This window comes from Gnatocerus cornutus, chromosome 1 (assembly GCF_029298725.1).
Source record: "Gnatocerus cornutus isolate USDA-ARS CGAHR chromosome 1, icGnaCorn1.1, whole genome shotgun sequence".
Lineage (NCBI taxonomy): Eukaryota > Metazoa > Arthropoda > Insecta > Coleoptera > Tenebrionidae > Gnatocerus > Gnatocerus cornutus.
Genome location: NC_142233.1, coordinates 26,861,860 through 26,885,788, shown reverse-complemented (window position 1 = coordinate 26,885,788; position 23,929 = coordinate 26,861,860). Strand labels below are relative to the sequence as shown.

The following is a 23,929-nucleotide window of genomic DNA, read 5'->3' as shown; positions in this document are numbered from 1 at the left end:
AATTTAAAAGTCACTATAAATGTTTAAATTAAATTGTCGGATTTAATTAATTATCAAACACAGCAGCAACAAAAAATCAATAACAAAATTATTATAGCTTTTGGTTTCAAAAATGCAAACGAATTGTTTTTATTTCGCAAAATAATTTATGGTGTATAGGTTCCCGCAACCGGCATACTTAGCAATTGCCAACTGTTGCCGTCGGAAAAAATTGAAAGAAATAAGCTCAACAGATGGCGGTTGTGTAGAAATTAAAATAATATGTAAAATAACCATTTTATGTGTGTCATCCAAGTTTGAGTGTGCTATAGTATTCTTTATTTAAAAACCTAATTTTTTTCTTTACCCTTGAATCTTAAAAAAAGTTGAAAAACTGCCAATTAGGTCTATCATGAGTTCATGACGCAAAAATAGTTTAAACTTAAATTTTCTCTTGAGTTTATTTACCAGATATTTGACACGTGTAGGTAAATAATAATTTGATTAAATAAATAATCATAGGTGATTGAACTTATTTAATAGAGTATTTACTTTTTTTGACTCAATTGAAATTGTTTAAACTGTAAGTACTTTACGGACATCCCCGAAGGACACGTGATTACAGGTATAGAAATGAGTCAGACTTTTAATCAGTTTTTGGTCACGCTCCTCTGAAATTTGTGTTGCATGCTTCCTTAAAAACCATATCAATTTTTTTTTTTTCTAGCAAAGGTGCTAACTTTTGGCAAAGTTCCACTTTCAATTCTATCGAGCTTGAAGCGAGGAGAATCAACATTTATAACGTAATTACCATTTTGCTTGGACACTTGTAATATTACTTTGATGTTATTTTTACTGGCATACCTCCAAAGCTTAATGCCAAGTGCTGTGTATAGAGAAAAGCAGCTTTCCATAATTTATTATATTCAGATAAAAGTTTAGGTACATCTCTTTGAATCCAATAAATCTCAATTCTTAACTCGTCTTTTTGGGGTTGATACATAGACCTAGAGTATCGCTAACAAATACCAGAACACATCTGGTGAAGTGAATTTTGAAATTTATTAGTCTAATTCTAATAATTCTATTAATCTTTTGTGTACAGACATTCACCTAATAATATAATTTGTAACTTACAATTTGAAAATAGTGTCAGCAGGTTTCATTCAACATCCCCGCTTTTTTATTTCTGAACCTGTTGCCTCCCACTGCATCATTCAGCTCAACAGTGAAAATAACAAGACTCGTATTTTACAAATTATGGACGTACGTCTCTTAAATAAACTTAATTCAAGGAAGTCCAGATACGTCCTTGGATCACTCCAGAAGACACATTTGCCGGAACCTATTTATATTTACGTAAAATTTCACTTCATAACGTTTGATTAGTTGAGTATTTCATATAGAAAGATAATTGACAACCACAGGGGGCTTTACGTCTAGTGTATTGAATGATGATTCCTTTATATTAGCCTGAATTCATCATTTCAGTCTTAGTCGAAAGACGTCTACACGAGGCGTCTTGGCGCGTTAAGGTAAGTTATATTTGGCATGACTACTACTTGTGTTTGAAGTTTTAGTTTTTTAATAATAATTGTGACACTGGCTGATTTTAATAATTTTAACTTAATTCTAAATAATTTTTAAAAAAATTTTTTAAATAAATTTTGAATTGTTGCTTCAACCATTTGTCTTTATAAAAGATCGTAAAACGTTTATAGTTACATATAAATTTGCACAACTTTTACTGCCACCGAAACATTTTAATGAACAAAAATGTTTAAATAAAAACACGGAATTTTTGCATGACTCGTAACTTACAAAAATACAATCTATAATTGCCTTTACACAATGACAAATTTTATTTAGAAATAATAATAGTCAAGTGAAATTAGTAAAATTAATTAAATATTTAATTTTTTGGCAGCTTGACGCAGTCAATTACCTCTCTTTATAAAGTTAATTTAGAATACAATTTCCATTTCGATAATAATTTGATATTTTAGTCAGAACAAAGTCGTTTGCAGTTGACAGTACATTCAATGAAATTAACTTGATGCAATTATTTACCTTTCAGAAATTCATTATTGCCTAAGATTTGTTTTTGTATTAATTGGAAGAACAAACCTGTTTGAAAATGTAACTGCTTTGTAATTTCGTTGCATTTTTAATAATACTTAAATACATATACCTTATGATCGAATAAAAACAGTGTTATTTCTAATAAGCTCTACTTTACTTTAACATGTTGGTAGCGCTAATTCTGATATTTCAGAGCTGTTAGGAAAAATGATAATATACAAATACAATAATTTTCAAAATTGAAATAAATTATTTCATCTACAATTGATGAGATGAGTTATGTCTGTGTTAGAGAAGTATAATGAGAATATTGACATTCATATTCAAACAAGATGGTTATAATCATGCATGGTTACATTATGTCAAAATTAACATTTCACATATGGACTATGAAACCGTTGTGCAGATAAAGCATAGTTTTTAATTCGGGTATAGTGGCCGTATTTGATATATTTGGATGATATCGCCTCATTTTTTAAACTTGATCCAGATGTACGATAACATTATACTTTCAATAAATAATATAATAATAAAAAAATCTATTATTTTCCTGACAATAATAAGCTGTCTTTCACAGTGGTTTACTGAATCTGAATTACGTACGACCTCTTTCTAGCAGATAAGCATTCCAGCGTCCGCAATAAAAGGTAGATTTCACATATTGGTATTTGTCAATAAAACTCTTACGTGAAACGATATTGTTTAATACACGTTTCGATAGTAATGCTGTCATCATCAGACCTGAAGAACTTTCATTGTTTTAAAACTTAAATTCAAACTCGCGGTATGCAATTAAAAAAAATCGTCAATTCTTACAATTTGAAAACTACCTGTGTAAATGAGTACATGTTTATTTGTTTTGTTAGATAATTTGTTTCACAACACAACGGTAATATTGAAAAATTATTTCCGTGAAATACTCTTTATTTTTATGACCAGCAATAAAATGATAAATTTTTAAGCAATAATAAATTATTATGTATTCACTAGACAGTAAATAAAATAAAAATATTGTTTATGATAAATATTTATAGCACGGTATTTGGTTAAAAGTAGTGCGAACCAAATATTTTAGATAATTTCGCATTCAGTCGCTTGTACGCAAAAAATCTAAATAAGTAAATACACAAAATTTTACAAGCTTTAAAATTGAATCATATAAACGATTTGGTAAGGTCAGGGTTTCATTTCCGGTTTTATTTTGATTTGTTTTATCTAGTAAAAAGCTGATAAACACATTATAAAAAACGTTATCTGTCAATATCGATTTGAAAGTAGTCAGTAGTTTTGCTAGTGTTGTGGTGTGGACGAGATTTTAAAAATTTGTATTTTTTTTTGAACCAACATAGATTGGTAATACATATCTCTTAAATCTTCATCATGGTTTTTCTTTATTGAATTTTTTTTTTGGAATTTCAATTGTAAGTTTTTGGTGTAAAAATGTTTTTAATAGTCTTTATGTTTTTTATGTACTTATGTTTTTTTAAGTTATTTAGTTTTTAGAATGATTTTGATATTTAACGACTTCAATGCATATCTTCATCAAAAGCGACACATCAATTGAAGCCATTATATCCTTTTAGTTTTAAATGGTTATTAAACACATATTTATCATTAAAATAGCAATTTGCATGAAATTTAAAAAACACTTTAATTTTGTGTTTAAGCACAGCAAAAAGCAAGTTAATAATAGCAACTTTTAGGCCACAGATTGTACCGAAAATATTAGATTTTATGGTTTCTTTTGCTACTCAAATAATAAGCTAGTCAAAGATAATAAAAATAAGTTACTTACATTACTATGTTAGAACAAGTTTACTAACTTCCAGCATTTCAAATTTTATTATTATGAATAAAATAGACACTTTTGAATATGCTCTCACTTATTTATAATTCTTTCGGAATATAAAAGTTTCACTTTCCCGTTTAAATCCTATTGGTTAAAACTGTATTAGAATGAATCTAAAAAAAGCACGATGACAATAATATTATCATAGTGTCTCAAAGTTATCTTCAACTTACATTTTTTATTTGAGGACCCACAAACCGGTCCAATTTCTTTTTGTACCTTCATTACTTCTTACAACAACTTGATTATATTTTAAATAGAATTATTGAAATGTAAATGTCTATCGGTCATATGTAAAGACCGTACCGGGTCATGGGACTATTCGTCGTTAATAAGCTTCATCCTGTACGAGGACTTACGTGAAAATATTACGCTACATAAGCTCACATAGTCTCAACGAAGACAATACCAGCAAATCTATTACTTATAACCGTGTCCAGCAACTTGAAGTAACGTTTTCCACCCAACCACCGACAGTGTTGTTAATTGTTTACTAGTTTTAGTAGTTTTAGTTTCAACAAAAAAATTATAAAGGAATTTCAGCTGTGACATTTTCGGATTTTAGATCAAAAATGATCTCCAAGAAACCAAAATAGGTAAGTGAAAGAGATAATAATTTTGCACGTGTCTGAACCAGTTCAAACTGAACTTCTGTTAAATGTGGATATAGCAAATAAATTAGCTAGAATCCTCTTACAAATACGTACCAAGGGTAGGTGAATTTAACGAAATTACTCAGCTAATGACATGTAGTATTACGAAGACTAGCTCTCCAATCAAGTGCTGTTTGTTTCTATTAATAACGCAGACAAATAAAAATTTTCAAGTAGATAGTAGCTTTATATTTGGGTTGCAATCAGATTGATAAACCCGAGTAGGATATATTTATAGTGTATAAATAGAACATTTTTATTCTCTTATTTGCCTCGTACTTGCACGATAATTCTCAAACCAACACAAGCATCTTAATAATCATGATCAAATCATTTATCTAGATTTTTAATATAACAAAATTCTCTGAATTCTTAGAATTTTTTTCAAGTATTATCGCCATAAACTGCGTTTAATATTTATGCTTCCACCATAATAGTCTGTTGTCTAAAATTTAATTGTAGGTATAAAAACATATTTCATATGCAATAATATTCCATAGAACATGTCGAAAAGAAACTATGGCCTGGCCTTTTCTAGAGAAACTATGCAAAATTGTTATAACTTGCGTCCACGCAACTTTGTGCTATAAACTTCGGTCGCTGAGTTATTTGCTAGGAAAAACATTAATAGATGAAAGTGTGCCTACAAATGTGTACTAATTTATGAATGCAACAATAAACAATTGCTCGAATACAAATAATCAGAGATGACGTGTGTTAAGACATAAATATGTATCGAGACACTGAGTATATAATTAATTTTCTTATCTTAATCTGTGACTTACATTGCATATGAACATCTACTTCTACGTACGCAAATTTGTAATAATTTATTATTAGAAATGTTTTAATAGCTTTGGCTTATTTTAGGACTGATTTAATAATAAATTAATTACATATTATTTAAAAAAAATGCTCGATATGTCCGAAGTGTATGGTTATTAAGACAGCAAGTGCTTTATAGAGTTCAAAAATCGAGGTCGTCTTTTATAAATTTAATAACCGAGATTTTTAAAGTAGAAAACATATGTTGTCTTCAGGATTTTTTAACACTAAGAGAAATTCACAATAGCAACGTGTTTTAAAATACGCTGCTATTAGCAACCTATCTTTATAAAGCCCTAAAAGATACGTAACTAATAACAAAAATTAAATAAAAATTATTTTCAACTTTGTATTTTAAAAATAATTTATTTTAAATTTTATTCGAATTAAAGCGGCGTAAATTTTCAAATTTGAGTTAGTAAATTTAGTATCGTAAACACGTATTAGCCTTACAATTACATAAGTCAGTGTGACGTTTCATCGGTAATGGTATAATTTAAAATTATAATTTTTAATTGAATTAAATTTATACAAGAGTTTTTATGAGGAATTTTTAGCTTGGAGAATTCGAGATTCAAATGATGACGATTCTATAAACATTATCTTTCTAAAAGTGTACTTATTCTCACAAAAAATAACCGTAATAAACAGAGATACCAACTTTATTCAATCTCCAGAGGCTGCTTTGATGCTGACTTTAGAGGATTATTGGACACAACACGTATAGTCAAACAGATCGCATTGTATTTTTAAATTTTATGACTCTTATTTATTTTTTTATACATTATTAATATGTACGTTTATTGTTTTGTCTTGATGATTCTTACTAAATTACGAAATAAACTAAAAGATTATTGATTTTGTGTAAAATATTTAGCAAATTGTAACAAATATTTAATTAATAGGTACAATATAATTAATTTATTACTAATAGTCCATTCCGTCAAATCTGATAAAACAATTTTACCTCAAATAGACTACAGATAGGCCTCAATTTAACACTTTTTATGGTAAGCTTGTGACACATTAAGATTAATAATTAAAACTTAATTGCAATAATTATTGTAAATGCTATTTGCAATTATTTTTAAATTATAAAAGGAAAAAATTATTTGATTTGTAATTAAACTTAATGTACAGCAAATTAAAATAATTTTAGAAAGAAATATTATTATTTAGTAGTAAAAGAAGACATTAAGTAAATAAAAAATGTTTGAGCAATAAATCAATTTAATCAAAAGTTCTGTAAAATTAATCGAAAAATATGAAGAATTTGAAGAAAAAACTGACATATTAACAATGAACAATGTTCATTAAGCTTAAATTTAAAAAATAAGATGCCATGATATCTTTTCTTTTAGAAAAACAAAAAATTTTGTTCCTCAATTCATTCATTCAGTTTTAATTCGTCTTGCGCCAAAATGAGATGTTTTGCGGTTCAATAATAAAATTAAAATAAATAAATAACAACCAATAACACTAAAAAGTTGCTAGAGCTCCTTTTTCTCATTCACTATCGTTCGAGCGTCACACAGGAAAAGAGGTACAAGTTTGCACAGAAAAACGCGACGTCAAGTCCAAGGTTCAGTGTGACTCAGTTTATCCTTTTTTACTTATATAGACTTTACCAGTGGCGCACCAATATTTTGAAACTGCAAAACTCTTTACTCTGACTGTTTAAAAAAACATGGTCTACTTTCCTGTTCAGGGTAACCAGTGGGTGAAGTTCCAAAAACGCAACTTCGTACAAAGTACACTTCTAGCTGACAAGACCTCTATATCAATCTTTAAACAAAATAGGCTTTCAATTTTATAAAAAGGAAAACAAAAAGGTAAATCATTGGATTCTTTTATGTGTGATGATTTCAAATTTAAGGAACATTTTATTTTTATTCCCCAAATTTTTAAATTTCAGATTTGACGAAAAATAAGTAAAAAACAAAGATTTCTGGACTTCTGAAGCTGACGATTCTTTTATTTTACTGACAAAATTTGGATATCTAAATCTGTGACGTACATTTTTCACAATCTGTAACGTACATACTGTACGTTTAAAAATAAATAAAATAATAAATTTGTTGATTAAATAATATTTCGCGACATGAGAACTATAAGGTTTATACCGTGGTTCTAACTAACATTTGCATTAAATTGATCAGTGTTCACGTTATCAGTGATATCTCTTTAATTTATTAAGCATTTATGTAAAAAAATGGCAGGATCTATTAAAATCATTTTGGCTTGTTAAAATATTAACTCACTTCTTTTTTATACATGATAGAAAATGTTTAAAAAAAATCACAAAACAGACAATTTAAATTTTCACAAAAAATCACTTAGAACCTTATAATTCTCACGTCGCGATTTGAGGCCTGCCATTCCTGACATTAAAAACTGTTTTGTTCTTAAAGTAACCAATACCATAAACTGAATTAAATTTATGTGATAGTCTAATGTTTTTTGAAACCTTTCCCGCAACATAAAATTGAAAAATGTTTAAAAAAATGTTAAAAGTGGGCAAATTTCCAAAACGTTGAGGCATGCCTCAATTGTTAAACAACAAAATTAACCTATTGCACAATAAAAATTAATACAAAACAATCTATAAGTATGTAAAAAATGTGACATGTGTTCCAATTAAAATGACAAAAAAATAAGAACATCTATAATTAAAGTAAACAATAATTATAATAATGTTAAACTTATTAGTTTTATTACAAACACTACATTTTTCCTATAAAAGACCTAAACGACAATAAACAGTTCTAATAACTTTCTTTTTAGTATTAAGCATGAAAAGTTATTGTTTATTTTGCTAAGGTCACAATAAAATTTTGTACCAAAAATGCAAAACGAGAATCATGATCATAAAGTTTACATAATTAACAAGATAATGAGATAATTATTAAACAAAAAAAGTGGAATTACGAAACAAAAAAAGTGGAATTACGAGACAAAAAAAGGTAATTCCACGTAGCAAAGTAAAAACAGTCAAAGTCAAGGTAAAACCATTAAAAGACACTCAATTAAATGATAGTAAATAAAAACAAGTATCTAGTTTTTGTCTAATCTGACTCACAAGAAAGCAACAAAAAATTGACACAATTTGCTCTGCTTTATTTTCAAAATAGATTTACAAATAGGTGTATAAAATCTATGAGAGTATTCATAAGCGTGCATAATTTTGTATGCATTATGGCAGAATGCAACTGACGTCAGAGGGAAAATACAGACTTTTACGAGGTAATTCCAAAATTAGACAGGCATTTCGAGGATAACAAATGTTAGAAAACCAAAATTAAAAAAAAAGTAAAATCTATACTAAGCACTTAAGACTGAAATACCTGGAAAATTTGCCACCAAACCCAAAAGGTATCTCTTAGAATCATAAAAAATCCGCACAGTTTTACGTTTTAAGTTTAATGAACCTAAAAAATAAGCCGGCATCGAAAGCCAGGTGCTTTTTGTGACAACATAATTTGTATTCAGACGTCGAAATGTTAAAAAACCTACTTAGACAAAATAAAGCTTATGCGACTGGAAATTGGAGCACTGTCATTGCGACCGATCACCCACGTTCTAGTTTTCTCTAATCAATCAAATCCATAAAATGTATATCTAATGGTGTTTACGTGTAATTAATTCTACTTAATGAATGGTTCCTTAAATAACACTCAACATCCCGTTTTATTTCCATAGAAAAATTAATTACTTCGTTTATGACATAATAAAAGTGGAAGCACTAAATTTCATAAAAAATCTTTGTTTTTATTGCTGGATACATTAGATTGGTGTTACCATTAATCATTTCTGTGCCCACGTTAAATTATCATCTACTGTATTGCTGAGGTTATTTAAATTTCGACTTTGGTTTTAAATCTGTTTAAAGGTCTATCATCGCCTACCTGTACCATTGCGGTTGAGATGAATGGTAGTAAAAGGAATACAGTTTTTTATTCAATGACTTGCCAAATCTAAACATCTTTTGTTGTGTTGTAAAGATCAGAATTAAGACATTTCAGATAATTGCATTTCATTCAAGTAACAGCTTTTTGCAAGTCCGAACAGAGCGCCTTTATTTTTCAGTTCATTATTATTAATCCTATATAGATCAGATAAGCGGCTCTGATGCATAGTTGTATTCCAAGAACTTGTAAATTAAAAACATAATTGAAATGACGTATCTGAATTTTCTACATTAGCACAGACGTGAATGAAAAATCACGCGAACTTCTTGGTATCACATACACATTCTTCGCATATTCATACTTTTCTTGCTAAATTTCTTTTTGTTCTCGCGGCATTAACGAGTTTTTTCACCAAGACGTCAGATGAAAAGTCCAATCGTACGATGGGAGTAATTAATAATGCGTGAATTAATTATATCTAGACATGTGTTTGGGATGAATTCTTGTTGCGTCATAACTCTGTCGGTGGTAGGAAATTTCGAATTCGGGTACTCATCTTCTTCGTGGTACTTTGATGAAATTCTTTGGTATTTCCGCTACCGTCTGATGTGTAATTTTTGAAATTTTTGCTGATCAGTACCGTTCACTGAAATTTGATATGAGCAGGTATAAATCGTACATATTCATGAGAATTGTCTAATTTGACAACGATCGAGCCAAATTTGCACGCAAAAAACTATTAGAAGCTTATTAAATGATGATGTAATAAGACCAACCAACTGGAAAATCATTTGGTGGGTAATAAAAAGTAGACTGACAGTTTCAATTAAAACACCATAATAAAAAATAGTCAAAAATATTAATGACTGAATCACTTTCGGAGAATTAATTACAATTAACATAATCAGGTTCTAATCCTTTTTTGGACACGAATTTTTATTGAGCAACGTTTTAATTTCAAAATAATGTTTTATTAATCACATTAATTAAAATTATAAATGGTACGTAGAAAAAATTTTAGTAATATTTCCGGAGGCTGTACATTCCATACATGATATAAAAACTCTTGTCTAGTAAATGTATGAAATAGTTCATCATGACTTAAAATAAATTTTTTGACAGATGTTGATAGATTGTGGGCAATTATCTATGATGTACTGTAATTTTTAGATTACTCATACAATTTTCTGTTGAAAATGGAAAGTAAAACAGAAACAGAAAATTCCATTGCAGTTGATGCAATTTCAAATTTGAACCAATCATTCTTTAATTCATTGCATATTGTTTCACAATAGGAAGTATTTCCAATGTTACAAGTGTTAGCGTACGAGCGTAGCGAGATCAGTCTGTAACTTTGGTTGCATAAAATCGGCCATTACAGCAAATTAATGAATTAATAAAGGTGCTAATATTACTATAGTTCCAATGAGGAATACTTTTTATTAAAACAAAGTAGGATTTAGGGGCTGTAATGATAACACTGGGCAAGAATAATTAATTATTTAAGAATATTTTTTTGTGTCAATAGTAATTTGCATCATTTCTAGTTAATCTGAGTTTGCTTAATAATTATGATAACAAAAATGCCAAATTGGTTACGGTTTTCGAATAATAATAATAATAAAAAAAAAATTCAGTGGTGAATGTGTGTCTCCAAAAAATATTTTTATAGAAAATTGGACTTTTTTTTCGACTTTTTTGCTTATGATAAATGTCTTAATGGGAAATGGACAAGTACCAGTAATCTGCTCAATCTCAATGGGTCAATTTTAACGTTTTTATTTCCGAGTTTTGTTTCATTTCGCCTAAGCCAAAATTTTATATTATAACACTCTTAATTCATAGAATTGAAATTGACAGTATAATATAAAATATTTGTTTTTATGGTATGTCTTTAGATTTAGGAAAAACAACTTCGTTTACCTGAAGTGTAGTTTTATTTTTTCAAATTCTGTAACCAAAAGAAACTTTTTATGGTCATTTTTGTATTTGGCTAACCGTAACTAGTGAGATTTGATTATCCACACTTATGGCACAAAATGCATATTGACCAGTGTAATTTAAAGAACTTTTCTACTAGACTTAAAACTAAAAACTGATTATCTGTAATTAAACTACTAAAAATAGTCTTTTACAACTAACGTCACGTCACGTCAATTAATATTGCACTACCTTTAGAAATGAACTGATTTCAGAAAATTGTAAGGTCACAAATTTGTAATGTAAATTGATGGAAAAGTGTTTTCTTGCGTCAATTGTATTTTTTTTTGCCTTATTTATTTGTATTTATGGTTTGATATTGGTGCGGAAAATCCAAGCTTAAGTGAACAAACTTGTTCGTATGATAATTTTTCAAAATCCCCAAAGAATTATGTGTTTTTTACTATTATTTGTAATCAAATGCATGGTGTAGTCTAGTCGCTTGACGTAACCACAAAGTAGGCAAATAGAAAAAAAAATCTCTTTAACTACAAAAAATTTTGACGAATTTTGAATAAGAGAAAAAAATGGTGGTTACGTTTGTTGTATGAATAAAATTAAAATATTTTTTGAAACATGATTTTTTTTGAAAATTACTGTTATAGTGATATGCGACAGATAGGATTATTATATGAAGTGTCTAGATCAATTTGTCATTTAAATAATTTGCATATGAATACATAATTAGTAAGCGAGGTTGAATTAAGATATGAAATCTTTTATAGAGTTTAAAGTAAAAGTGAAAGGCCGATAAATTAAAAGTATAAAAAGTTTAGATTCACTTAAAAGTAATTTAAATAAAATGTAAAAAAAAGAGAATTTCGGGTCCCCATGATCACCTATTTCCATTACAAATTTATATTTTAATGCAATTGGGTATAACTTTAAAATAAGAAAATCTCGCTATTTGGAAAATCTTCTTACGTTAAAAAATTGTTATTGTGGTTTTAAGAAATCTTAAAATTAAAGCAAAATATTTGTGGTTTGAAAATTCGGACGATAATTGCCCCGAGTCCGTACGAAAATAACTTCCAAAATGTTGTTTTGAAACCTCATCAAAATTTCAAACTCAAAATTTTCATTTTTGGCAAATTTTATCAAAACACCTCTTGACCTGCCAGGTTTATTGGCTAATTTATTGAATCGATTTAAAAAGTGAACACAGATAAGTTTAATCAGTAATCCGGATACAATTATAGAATATCTTTATTTTAAAAAATGTTATATAACAACAATTACATGCGCTGAAATAGCAAGTTTTTTTTAATTATTTGAAATAATTTGATTGTAATTTCCATCTGTGATGATTTTCTGTGATAATGTGCTGGTCATAGACAATATATAATTATAAGTATATAGTTATAATTATAAGAACTCGGATGTAAAAAGGTGGGGGGCAGCCAGCAGTGGAATACTATATACTCTCGACTCAGATACAGCAGCACAATATTTCTGTATCTTCGGGAAACAGCTTGTGAAAGAGGTTAATTCGCGTATGCGCTTGTTTTTTAACAACAAAACGTTGAAACAATAAACGCGTTTATAAGTAATAATTTTACCGATTCACTTTAAAAATTAAATAATAGTGAGTGTAGTGTTTCCTAAAGCATTTTATTGCGACAACCAAAGAAATACTCCAGAGATTGTTCATCGAGGATAAGTCTACAAGTAAGAGCCTTTCTGGTATTTCTTTACCTTTCAATATTGTTACTTAAAAGAAGACGCTCGAATGATTTCCGCCAATTGTTAAAAGACCAAACATGAATGCCATTGTAAGAACAATTTCTTAGTAACTGCCGCAAAATTTCTGTGCTTATACCTTTCTCTTTTTTATTTTTGTCGACACTTTCACTCAAAACATTGCCGCTTGAAATAAAACATGAATCAAAGGTGGAATGCTAAAGATAATAAAAATAAACGACCCACCTATGTAATATCTGATCTACGAGTAAAATGATAAAAATTAGAGTACTGTTACATCAGCTTTAGATTAATACAGAAAACGATTTTCCAAAACATTGGACTTTCTTCGGAGGTGATTCTTGATGTTTCTCATATTCCCACGCCCACGTTTTTGCGTAGATATCAATTCGTTATAGAGTAATGATTGGACAAGTGTCATATATTTCCTCCGTGCTCCAGTATCTAATGACCCACTAAAATAAAATCGGATTGAACAATGATGAGGTATTGTTCAAAATGACAACAGTAACGTAACGAGTATCACCTGATACGCCAAAACTCGTTATATGGCCACCTGTGTGAATGTTGGAGCGTTAATTATTTTGTAGCGGATTGCACCATAGAGGAATTATTAATTATATACCATACACCACTAGAATACCGTAAAAGAAGTCTTCAATTTAACGCTTCCCTTAAACTAATTTAAACCCGGACTTGAATTAAAATAAAATTTTGATTTGACGCGATTTAGGGTGACAAGAAGCTATAATTGCTCTCGCTTGTGAAGTTATTTTAAAATTAGACACGTATTTCCGTTTTAAAGTGCGTCAAAAGCAGATTTTGCCAACTTTGTGGTGACTTTAAATTACTAGGTCAATATTATAATTGTGCATTAATAAAATGACGGAAAACTCAATCACTTCTTAGTGAACTTTCCCATTGTCAAGTCAGAATCAAGGCAGTTTTCTGCCGAAGGTTGAGCAAATAGTATAAACTGTCAAAGTGGTTCACAGTTTTGTTAAAGTGTCAAGGTTCTGCTCCTATGCATTAAGTCCTTGTTCTTCTAGATTCGAAGTCTATGGCTGCTAGTAAAAGTGCTAAATCATAATAGCACAGATGATTTTGTTAATTAACTACGTGACGTATTTTTAGCAATTACATTATTAATTGAAACAGAAATTTGCAAAACCGTCTGCGTGACTGGTCACTTATCTGCTTCAACACACATTTATACAACATATTGGAACAGAACCAAGACAAGTATGCTCGGCGCCATGCTGTCTGTGTTCTACCGACCTTGGTTGAATACACACACATGGATTAAATGAACCTAAACATGGTTTAAAATTTAAAATAAATAAATAAACAACCTTTGGGACTTTTGAGTACCTTCAATGAACACGTTTTTTTCATTTTAACGGTATTTTGATATGTAATAATATGGTACTGTCTTATAATCATGTTGTATAAACAGCCTTGCTCCAGCGTGTTGACCATGAAAAAAATACTTCCTTTAATAATAATTAATACCGAATAAAATGGATGCGGTCATCTTGTAACACGAGATTTCCTCCAAGTTAATGAGTTTTTTGGTCCGAAGTTATATTAAAACCATACAGCTTCGTTTTTTCAATTGTATTTTAAATTACATTGTGAATAATAATGTTTTTAAATAACCATAAAATTTTAATGGGATTCTTCCAAGTCTAGAAATCGCATTCAATAGTCATCCGACATTTCTTATCATTATGTGGTCAAAGGTTACAATCTGTACTAAAATGTCTCAATTCTAGAACTTCTCAAACAAGAGTCAGATCCTGTTTCAAAATTGCTAAAAATTGTGATAACAAACCCGTGATTGTATTTTTTAACAAGAGAGCTTGAACTTTTTTTTTTCATGATGGAAAATTGAGCTTCCAAAGCACGAAAATTTTCCTACCGAGATTACGTTATCTAAATACATTGGGTAATAAATTTAAATGTCCGTTTTCTTTTTTGACCCGTTCGAGTCGATCAAAACAGATTGTTCAAGTATAAAGCTTCCACTGCAGTTTGGGTGGTGCATGAAGACCGAGCGTTTAGATCAAGACAAGATATAATTGCCATTAATTAAGATATTATTAAACAAGTCAATAAACGCGTTAGCTGAAGTATGTGCGATATTTCTAGATCACATAAGTTGCAACTCTCTGTTGTAACCCACATGACGAGCGGTATCTTCTACACCTGGTCTCTCATAATTCTCTGAAGAGAATTTTTAGTGTATCATTTTTCCACTAAAGACTGGCGAGCATCTTCATAACAATTCCGTAAATAGAAACAACGTTGTACAGCAAATAGCCTTTGAAGACGTTCTCAGAAGTAAAGATAGGGAAAATATTTGACATAATATTACACACGGTGTGAATTCCATTTTTCTCTCTTTGCAAAGGTGGAGTCAGTTTTAAAAAAGCCGGTGCTAAATATTAATGAATTTCAATGCTTTTTGGCTTGATCCGTCTAAAATTAACTGCATTTATTTGCAGTTCTGATCTGAATAAAGTCCAGTATTTTAAAGCAACAAAACAAATCCACCTTTAGGCATTATATTGAACTCAAATTTTAGGGCGTTCATGGCTTTGACTTCTGTGTTTCATTTATGGGGTTTTGCAGGAGGGTTGCTGTAAACCATTTAAATAGTCAAAGCTATAAAGGCACTAAAATTTGAGTACAGTGTACACGGTGGTGTTGTCGTTTCAGGAAATGGCTAGACTTTTCATAAAATGCAAAATCGCACCAGGTGACTTGGGGATCTGCACGTTTCATGTAATAAATTACTGTTACCTTCAATTTATTTCCAAAGGCTGCAACAAATACCTGTCATTTACTTGCGAATTAAAAAATTGTTTTCATTTTCTAAATTTTCATAATGGGAGCTTCGGAAAGGAACTGACATTAAAACTGAAAAGTAGGTATCTCTGTGGAATTTTTACAAACTAATGAATTATCATGCTTGCAACGCATGATTTGAACAGAAAAGTATACATACTTATTGGAACAAAACTCCCAGTAAATATTGTCAGTTTATCTAATTACCCACTTTCGTAATACATATCGTTGTACTATTACTAAATTTTCCCGAATCGTGCCTTCTTATCGACTTTTTCCCGCTTTTAAGGATTATTATACCTCCATGTGCATTAATGTGTTTAAATAATAAGTTATGAGCATAAACAGTTTAAATATTTATTATAGAAACATTTATGTCGATCAGTGAAAGGAATTTTCTTAGTAAAATGTCGTACTTTTGTTGAGGTCATCTTGAAATTATCTTCGTCTGAACTGCTTGATCCCCAAATCACACTGCGTCTTATTATACAGACTCAAAAATGGTCCGATTTGAGTTTGTATATCAATTAAAAATTGAAGTAATATTTAATAAACATGAAATCGGCTATATTTGCGTGAGCCAAAGAGAGGTTATCGGCAGCAATTTGTTAAATTTTATGGCTTTACTGCCACCATTACGTAAAACATACAAGCATTTTTGATAAGGATGGCACGGTGGGAAGTTACGAAATAAAATAGTGTTCGGATCTTTAAAACCGCAATTTCTTACGCATTTTTAGCATAAATAAAAATAAATTATCTTATTTGCATTACGTACAATTCGAAGTAATCCACGGTATAATGAACGCCATTTGCATAACGGCTGACAAAAGATACACAGACATACTCAGCTTTACTTTTATTAGTCACTGCTACGTTTATTGTGAGACCAGATTTTCAAAATTGCGGATCTGTTATTTCCTGTTTCACGTCTATTTTACTGCAATTTTTGGGCCACCTTTCGTGCAATGTAAGTAATAATCCTTCATTTTGGTTGTCTATATTCTGAGGGACGGTCATTCTTGCCGGCTCCGCTGATGGAAGAAAACGACTAACAGGAAGAAAACCGCGCTCAGAGAGATAACTTGATCTCGTTGTGTGGCCACTTGTGGTGGTTCTTTCAGAGATTGTGCTTTTTCATTAAGTGCAAGGCCGATGATTGCCAAAGGCCTCTAAAAACTTTACATATCTGAATTCCGTTCGCCGTTCATTCAGTAAAAATTCGTCAGCTCGAAAAAATTCAACACGGAAACCTAAAATAAACGCGGCGAATGCAGAAGGACCGTACCATAAAATTTCATAGTGTTTGTTGTGTGATGATGACTGATGAATTTAATTTTCCGAGAAAAAGAGGCATTCTTGACAGTTTGCTAAAAATAGTAGAACCAGTTTAGAGAGATCACCAAGTTATGATAATAGTATACACATTGTGGTAAAGCATATGATACGATCTTGTCACACAACAGGTGCGCACTTGGAATACTCGGATCTGAATTATTTATGTGCGGTGGATATCACGGATTTAACTGTTCCCTATATCATTTATGGCTTCCAGCTAGTTGCATTCGGTGCACAATTACATACGCGTTTCCCTCATAAATTCCAGCAAAAAATCTCTCGTTCATAAGCAAATATTTATTACGCTTGTATACAAATGTTTTATTACAACAACAAACCAATTTCGGCAATTGATGACTATGCGACTTTATGGTCCACTGACATCATAATCCATCAACAAAAAGTTGCACACTGTATTTTTTCTTGGCGGGCTTGTTTGTCAAAATTAATATCGGAATAATTCTCATAACTAAGGTATTCATCTTCGAAGCCGATGACGTGCGGTAGTTCTTCCCCTCAAATCATGCACTCAAAGGCGGCTTGTTAACGAATAAATGATCGCACATAATCACAGATCTGCGGATGCACAAAAAGTAAAGTTATGACTTCATCTCAACCAGTCGACAGAGACCACCAACCGCTGAAGTTACTGATTTTCCCGATTGCCAAGCCGCTACCTGCGGCATTTTGTTAGCATTGCAAAAATGCCTATTTTTAATGACACAAAAAGACCCAAAGACTTGTTACACAACATGTGACTCACACTGAAACTTTCTTTATTTCAATTTTATAACTGACCTCACAAGAGAAATTTAAATTAAGAATCAAATCGGAGATGTCCGTTTAATTATACTTAGTTGAGTTTTGCCACTGGGCAAGCAATACAGAACGCGTATTTCAAAGACTTCCTTGTAGCATAATACCTATTAGCTTTTAACTTTCCTTTTATAGCCACAGAAAAGTTTTTCAGTGAGTCATTCCATTCATTTTAGCTCAGTAGGTACGTGTTATTACAAAAAAAAAACATTTAAAGCGGCCTGGGATATCCAAATTATTCAACTGGAAAGTAATAAGCACGTGGACAGGTATGAAGTCATAAATAGATAGAAATTTCAGACGGTACGCACCAAGTAGTAATTCGCGTAAATGTTATAATGAGGGTACAACGACGTCAAGGATCTTTCTTGAAAACGCGACGTCATTGCAAAATTAGTTTTTACCGACTTTTTACTCTAATACTTGTTTGTTATATTTTTCCACAAATGCAGAATTATGTATTCTTACAAAACAATAAATTAATTGCATCTACGTTATAATAACAGCTCGACCATACATTATTGATCTGTAAACAACACGCTGATTTTATAAGATTGACCGATGATAATTGCACAGGCATTCCTCTCCTCATTTTTGATTAATCAATCGCGTTATCAATCTAACAACAACACAGTTTTATGAGATTATATATGAATATCCATTCAACTTGTCGAAACTTAATTAATATAAACTGTATCCAGGTCATATTAATTGGGTTTCCACGAGTTTCATAGTGGGATTATACATCAAAGATAAATTAGTATCCGGCAATACGATATTTGCTTTTTTCGACTTAACATGTGGTACTTGGACAAAAGAGCACCAATTTCAATTTACCGTTCTGATTATATAATTTGTTTACAGATGAATTACCGATCATCAAGGAGCATCAGCACTCAAGCAGTGTGGGTGTGTATAACCCTAGCAGTCATTTTTCAAGAAATCGTCTGTAGTCCAGCTAACAGATCACCGGCTCTATTGCCGCATCACTTCACAAAACGCTCATTCTTCGACATCGAGTGTAAAGGCGTCTATGACAAAAGTATATTCGCCAAACTGGACAGCATATGCGAAGATTGCTACAATCTGTTTCGCGAACCACAGCTCCATAACTTATGCAGGTAAATTCGACATCTCCTGCTACGACGAATTTAAAAAGCGTAGTGCTTTATCACTTCCGTTTTTAAATTCGGAAATGAGATATACATAATTATGTATTGATATCGTTGATGCAAGCGTGAGAAAATTGGACATTTTTATGATAACAGATGTGAATGAGTAAGAGGCAGAGAATGTCGTGAGAAATTACTAACTGATATCTGATAAACGGCCGTTAAGTCGCATATTCATACTCATTCAAAATCTGCAAGTTTTTTGGTTCTTCACTCTTTATACGTGTTCAATCACTTCATTACAGGAAAAGCTGTTTCACGACAGATTACTTCAAAGGATGCCTTGAAACTTTACAGCTTTCCGACGAAGAGACGCAAATTCAACTTTGGATAAAACAATTACGTGGAGCTGACGGGATCGGTATAGGTACACTTGTCCCCTTTTAAGTTTTTAACCTTCTAACATATTTTAGTTCATTCTCTTAACATAACTTCCTCCTCTAACAGTTTCCCGTTCCCAACAAGTTGCACTTTTTTTGAAACTCAAGCAAGCGGTATTTATGTACACAAAACTATATTTATAAACAAACAGAAACCAACTTGCTCTTTAACAATCAAACACTCGGTGCAAGCCGAGTTTTAAAAGCTTTTTGATTTTTCGCTGCTTGAGTGCTTGATTTTTATCTCTTTTTTTATTTTTTTTATTCCCTTTTTGCACTGAAGTGAAAATAGGAATACGATTTTTCAATTTTTGAACAGCGTTTTGAGGTGCAACTCGTCATCACTTCGTGCCTGCAGTCGTCATCACATTCATTGTTATAATTCTGAGACTAATTATTTTTTTCTTTTTAGGTCAAAGTGCTTCTCATCAAAATACTTCATAGGGTGCGTCGATTCTTTGCTACTGAGCGAAGAAATGCCAAAATATCGCAAAATGATAGAGTATTTATCAAAATGAATCTAGTCTATAAAATAAATATGTACCAGCAGAATCTACTGAAATGCGTCAACCAGATACTGAACAAATTTCCATTGTGTCCAAATTATGTAGCTGACTGTATTTTTTATTTTGAAACACTGTAGACGAGACATTATGATTATATCCGGAGAAATTGTACACATAAAAAATGAAACGAAATTCAGCACAGCGCATACTTATGGACTTTGGTAATTCTCTTAATTTTTAGAAGATTCTGTGGTATTTAATTATAAATGTTAGGTATTTTGACAGAATTTTTGTTATTGGTACCAGTGACTACTTGGTTTGGTCTATAATTTTTTACAAGTTTTTCTATATTTATAATTTATTAGTACATATGCAAATATCTGAGCCCCCAATTCTTTTACAATATTATTGAATGTTAAGTTGATTCAGACCAAAGAAGTAGGTTAACCTGAAAGGTTGTTAAAATTAATTCCTGATAAAAATCAGGAAATAATTCTAACAAAGATTCACATAGAAACATCACACCAACAGTAAATATGCCTATCACTTTAGTATTATAAAAATGAGTGTAATTTATTCATTTCAGTATACACGACCTCTTATTTATTTCATATCATTTAAATCTTGAATTATTTTTAAGGCTGGCAAAATAATTCAATATTTTTCACGATTATTTAATTCATTTTATCATTCAGTTTAAATATTTATAAATCGATATGAAATTATAATTTATTGACATATAGTTAAACTATTTTTTATTAAATACTAGTATTTTGTTAACATTCTTGTACGAGGATGTACATACATAGAACAAAATGATACGTAATATTTTTTTAATTTGTTGTTTTTTTATTTTTCTAAAAAGTACATTCTCCTACACAGATTTTTTTAACATTCCGCAATCAGTATTGCTGAAGTTGTCATTCTTAATTTTCAAATATTCTACATAGGTGCCTGTACTGTAGCATTTCTACAAGTAACCTCAATAAAATGGTATATATTTGTGATGTAAATTATGTGAAATTCTAAATATATATGTAAAATTATGTAGCATAACAGTATTTTGTAAATGTTTATTACAAATGGCAGCTTCAAATGAAATAAATACTATTAACTATGGATGATTTTCATTTATAATTTTTTATACCGAATAAAATTAAAATTTTATCTTATTAAAAAATTATCTACCTATCAATTATTTCAAAGACAGTGGAGCTAAAGAAATGTGTTGATCCTGACAAAGTGATCTTGTCAGCGGTGTAATTAATTCAAATTGTCGTTTTTTGAGTATCAGACAGACTGTATCAATTTTTTGCAAATGCTATTCATCATCGCCCGATAATAATAGATTTCACCTTGAATTTTTTTAAGAAGGGAAGGTCTGACCCATCAATGTCATTTATAGAAATATAAATAGAAATAGATGTTAATTTTTTCTCTTTTTACTCATATTTGAGTGTCAAGGATTTCTTATTTCTATTTTATCTTCCGTGTTTCATCCGGATTATGCAAGTAAACTATCTCACCAGATTTCGTCCCACCTCTAATTCGTTTATATTCCACTTTATCATGTTAGTGCTTTTCTGCACATTTTCGTTGTTGCTGATTCTAGTTTATTTTTGTAGTTAGGGTCTTTGATCCGCAATCATATGTCATTCCAGTTCTTGTTTCTACAGATTTGCTTTGGTTGTCCACTTACTCCTGTTTCGGGCTTTAAAAAGTTTTGGTTTCTCTGTTTTTCCATGTAAAGATTTTGTATCTTTTCATTTCCATTCATTCTTCCTCTATTTTTCTTTTTGATCACCCTATGCCTTAATTCTTCTGTTATGTTCCAAAAAAGTACTCCCCATTTGGTGAGTATTCTTTATCATTTTGTTAATATGTATCTCCAACTTTAATTTTGTTTATTTACAGGTTTTCCTGTTCTTTACTAGTTTACACATTATTTTAGTGTACACGTTTATTTAAGGGTTTTACATGAGTTTCTCAATTATAGTTAAGAGAATTGGGGTATCTTTTGGCATTGTTATTCACCTATAGTTTCTATTTCCTACCTATTTCCCATAAGTCTTCGATTTTTATTACTTTCCAGGAATAAAAACGAACCGATGGTATGTTGTATTTTATAAGAAACTTTTGTTGTAAATAATTATGATTTATAAAAATAATTATACTAAAAACACATTAATTATCATTAATAAGTTGATTAAACTTTTTATTAAAATAAATAGTATAAAAAAGTAATAAAAAGTATAAATAGTATAAATAATAATAGAATTAAATAATTAATTAGATATTATTATGGTGTAGCTTTTTAGCTAAATATTAATGAAATTGTGTACTTTTGTACTACAATTACTTGAAAAAAGTAGGTATAAGCACTATAAGTAGTAATTAATGAGTACTAATACTTGAAAAAATCTATCAACTGAAAATCATAAGTGGAAATTGGAAATGTTCAAGTGGGTGCTAGTAATAAGTGTTCAAAATTCAAAATTTAAAATGCAAGAATAAGTAAGTTCTTGAATAACAACCGCGGGAGAATTAAAGCTCCAATTAGCAACGCTATTCGTTCATTACAATAAGTTATTGCAGCACTGTTCACAAATACACAAATAAGTAAGGTAGGGAAAGAGCACCAAATATTGGATAGGTCCCTAATATTGGATACCACCCTAACACAATTTGGAAAAGCGAGTTACCGCTACGTTAATAGCTGCGTTTAGACAAGATTTCAGGTCATAGACTCCTCACACATGTCAGTTTTTCAATATGGCGTAAATAACAACACGAAAGTCTTTTGTGCTAATTTGAATATTTTGTTTGCTCGAGTTGAATACGTTTATTTATTATAAAATTTGAGTTAAGAAAACTGTTCTAGTTGTAGTTTGAAACCTGAAAATCAAAAATTTGGACATAAAACCGTAACTGAAACGTCGTTGACTTAAGTAACATTATAAATAATTTTTATTCAATTTTGACATTTAAACAGACGTTTATTTTGCTGTTACTAGGCCACTAAAGCTTTGGTTTATCCGCTAGTGGTATAAAAACTTTAATCCACAAGCTAAATAAAAATTGTATTTTTTTGTTTTGAAACCATGGTTATGATAACGCCTTGCTGCTCTTTTCATCCAAGAAACTTTTGATACGCTTTTTTATAAGCATCTCGACTCTTTAATGGAAGCAAGTTTTCCATTATTTCTTTGGAATCTTGCATGATTTTTGAACTTTTGGATGAATTTTTTACAATTTTTAGCTTGTCTGAAGTAAACAAACACTGTCACCAGAGTCACTGCACATGCACACCTGATATTGTAAACGAATTTTTACGCTCATAAAATTTTTATTTCGTAGCTGTCGGTTCTGACGTTTCTCGAATGTGAACTTTGAATCACTATTTTTGGGACTTAGAGCAGTGGTCAAAATTGAATAAAAGTTTGTATACACGAGCGCCTAAAATGAATGTTTAACTTGCAGCCATTAAAACGCGCTTGACTGCTTGTTAAACATTCATTTTAGACGCTTGTATAATAAATAACTATTAACACCTTGTATTGAAGGACGTCGTTGACTAGATTTTCAATTACTTGTTCATTAAAAAACAATTAAACTTTTGAAATAAATAAATGAAAACAGTATTTTTATTTTTATTTTCGGGTCGTATTATTGGATATGCCATATTCAGATCTTTTATACCCATTATTGGACATCCAGTATTAGGAAACCTTATTTTAGAGCATCAAATTTATGACAAAACACATTTTTGCCGATAAAATAAAAATCTTGTATTTTTTTATAATTCAAACGCATAGATCATAAAGTCAACATTTCAAACTCAATATAAATAATTTAATTGATTCAATTTAAAAGCAAGTACATATTTTTAA

At 30.2% G+C, this 23,929-nt stretch overlaps 1 protein-coding gene across 4 annotated transcripts; it reads left to right on the top strand.

The window, feature by feature from the left end:
- Positions 1–1,469: 1,469 nt before the first annotated feature.
- On the top strand, positions 1,470–21,156 carry ITP (ion transport peptide). 4 transcript variants are annotated; one of them, XM_088047912.1, is made up of 4 exons: positions 1,470–1,514; positions 18,846–19,102; positions 19,399–19,520; positions 19,946–21,156. In XM_088047912.1, the coding sequence occupies exons 2-4, from the start codon at positions 18,846–18,848 to the stop codon at positions 19,975–19,977; spliced, it is 411 nt and encodes a 136-aa protein (XP_087904038.1). In that variant the 5' UTR covers positions 1,470–1,514; the 3' UTR covers positions 19,978–21,156. The 4 variants fall into 4 exon arrangements, with proteins under 4 accessions (XP_087904038.1, XP_087904046.1, XP_087904031.1 ...); XM_088047920.1 differs by lacking the exon at positions 1,470–1,514 and adding an exon at positions 4,279–4,506; XM_088047905.1 differs by lacking the exon at positions 1,470–1,514 and adding an exon at positions 12,706–12,944.
- Positions 21,157–23,929: the final 2,773 nt, after the last annotated feature.

Excerpts from the sequence above, each read along its gene's own strand:
- ITP (XM_088047912.1), top strand. The coding sequence starts at position 18,846 with ATGAATTACCGATCATCAAGGAGCATCAGCACTCAAGCAGTGTGGGTG. Across the intron at positions 19,103-19,398 it reads CAGCTCCATAACTTATGCAG|GAAAAGCTGTTTCACGACAG; the intron begins GTAAATTCGACA and ends ACTTCATTACAG. Across the intron at positions 19,521-19,945 it reads AGCTGACGGGATCGGTATAG|GTCAAAGTGCTTCTCATCAA; the intron begins GTACACTTGTCC and ends TTTTCTTTTTAG.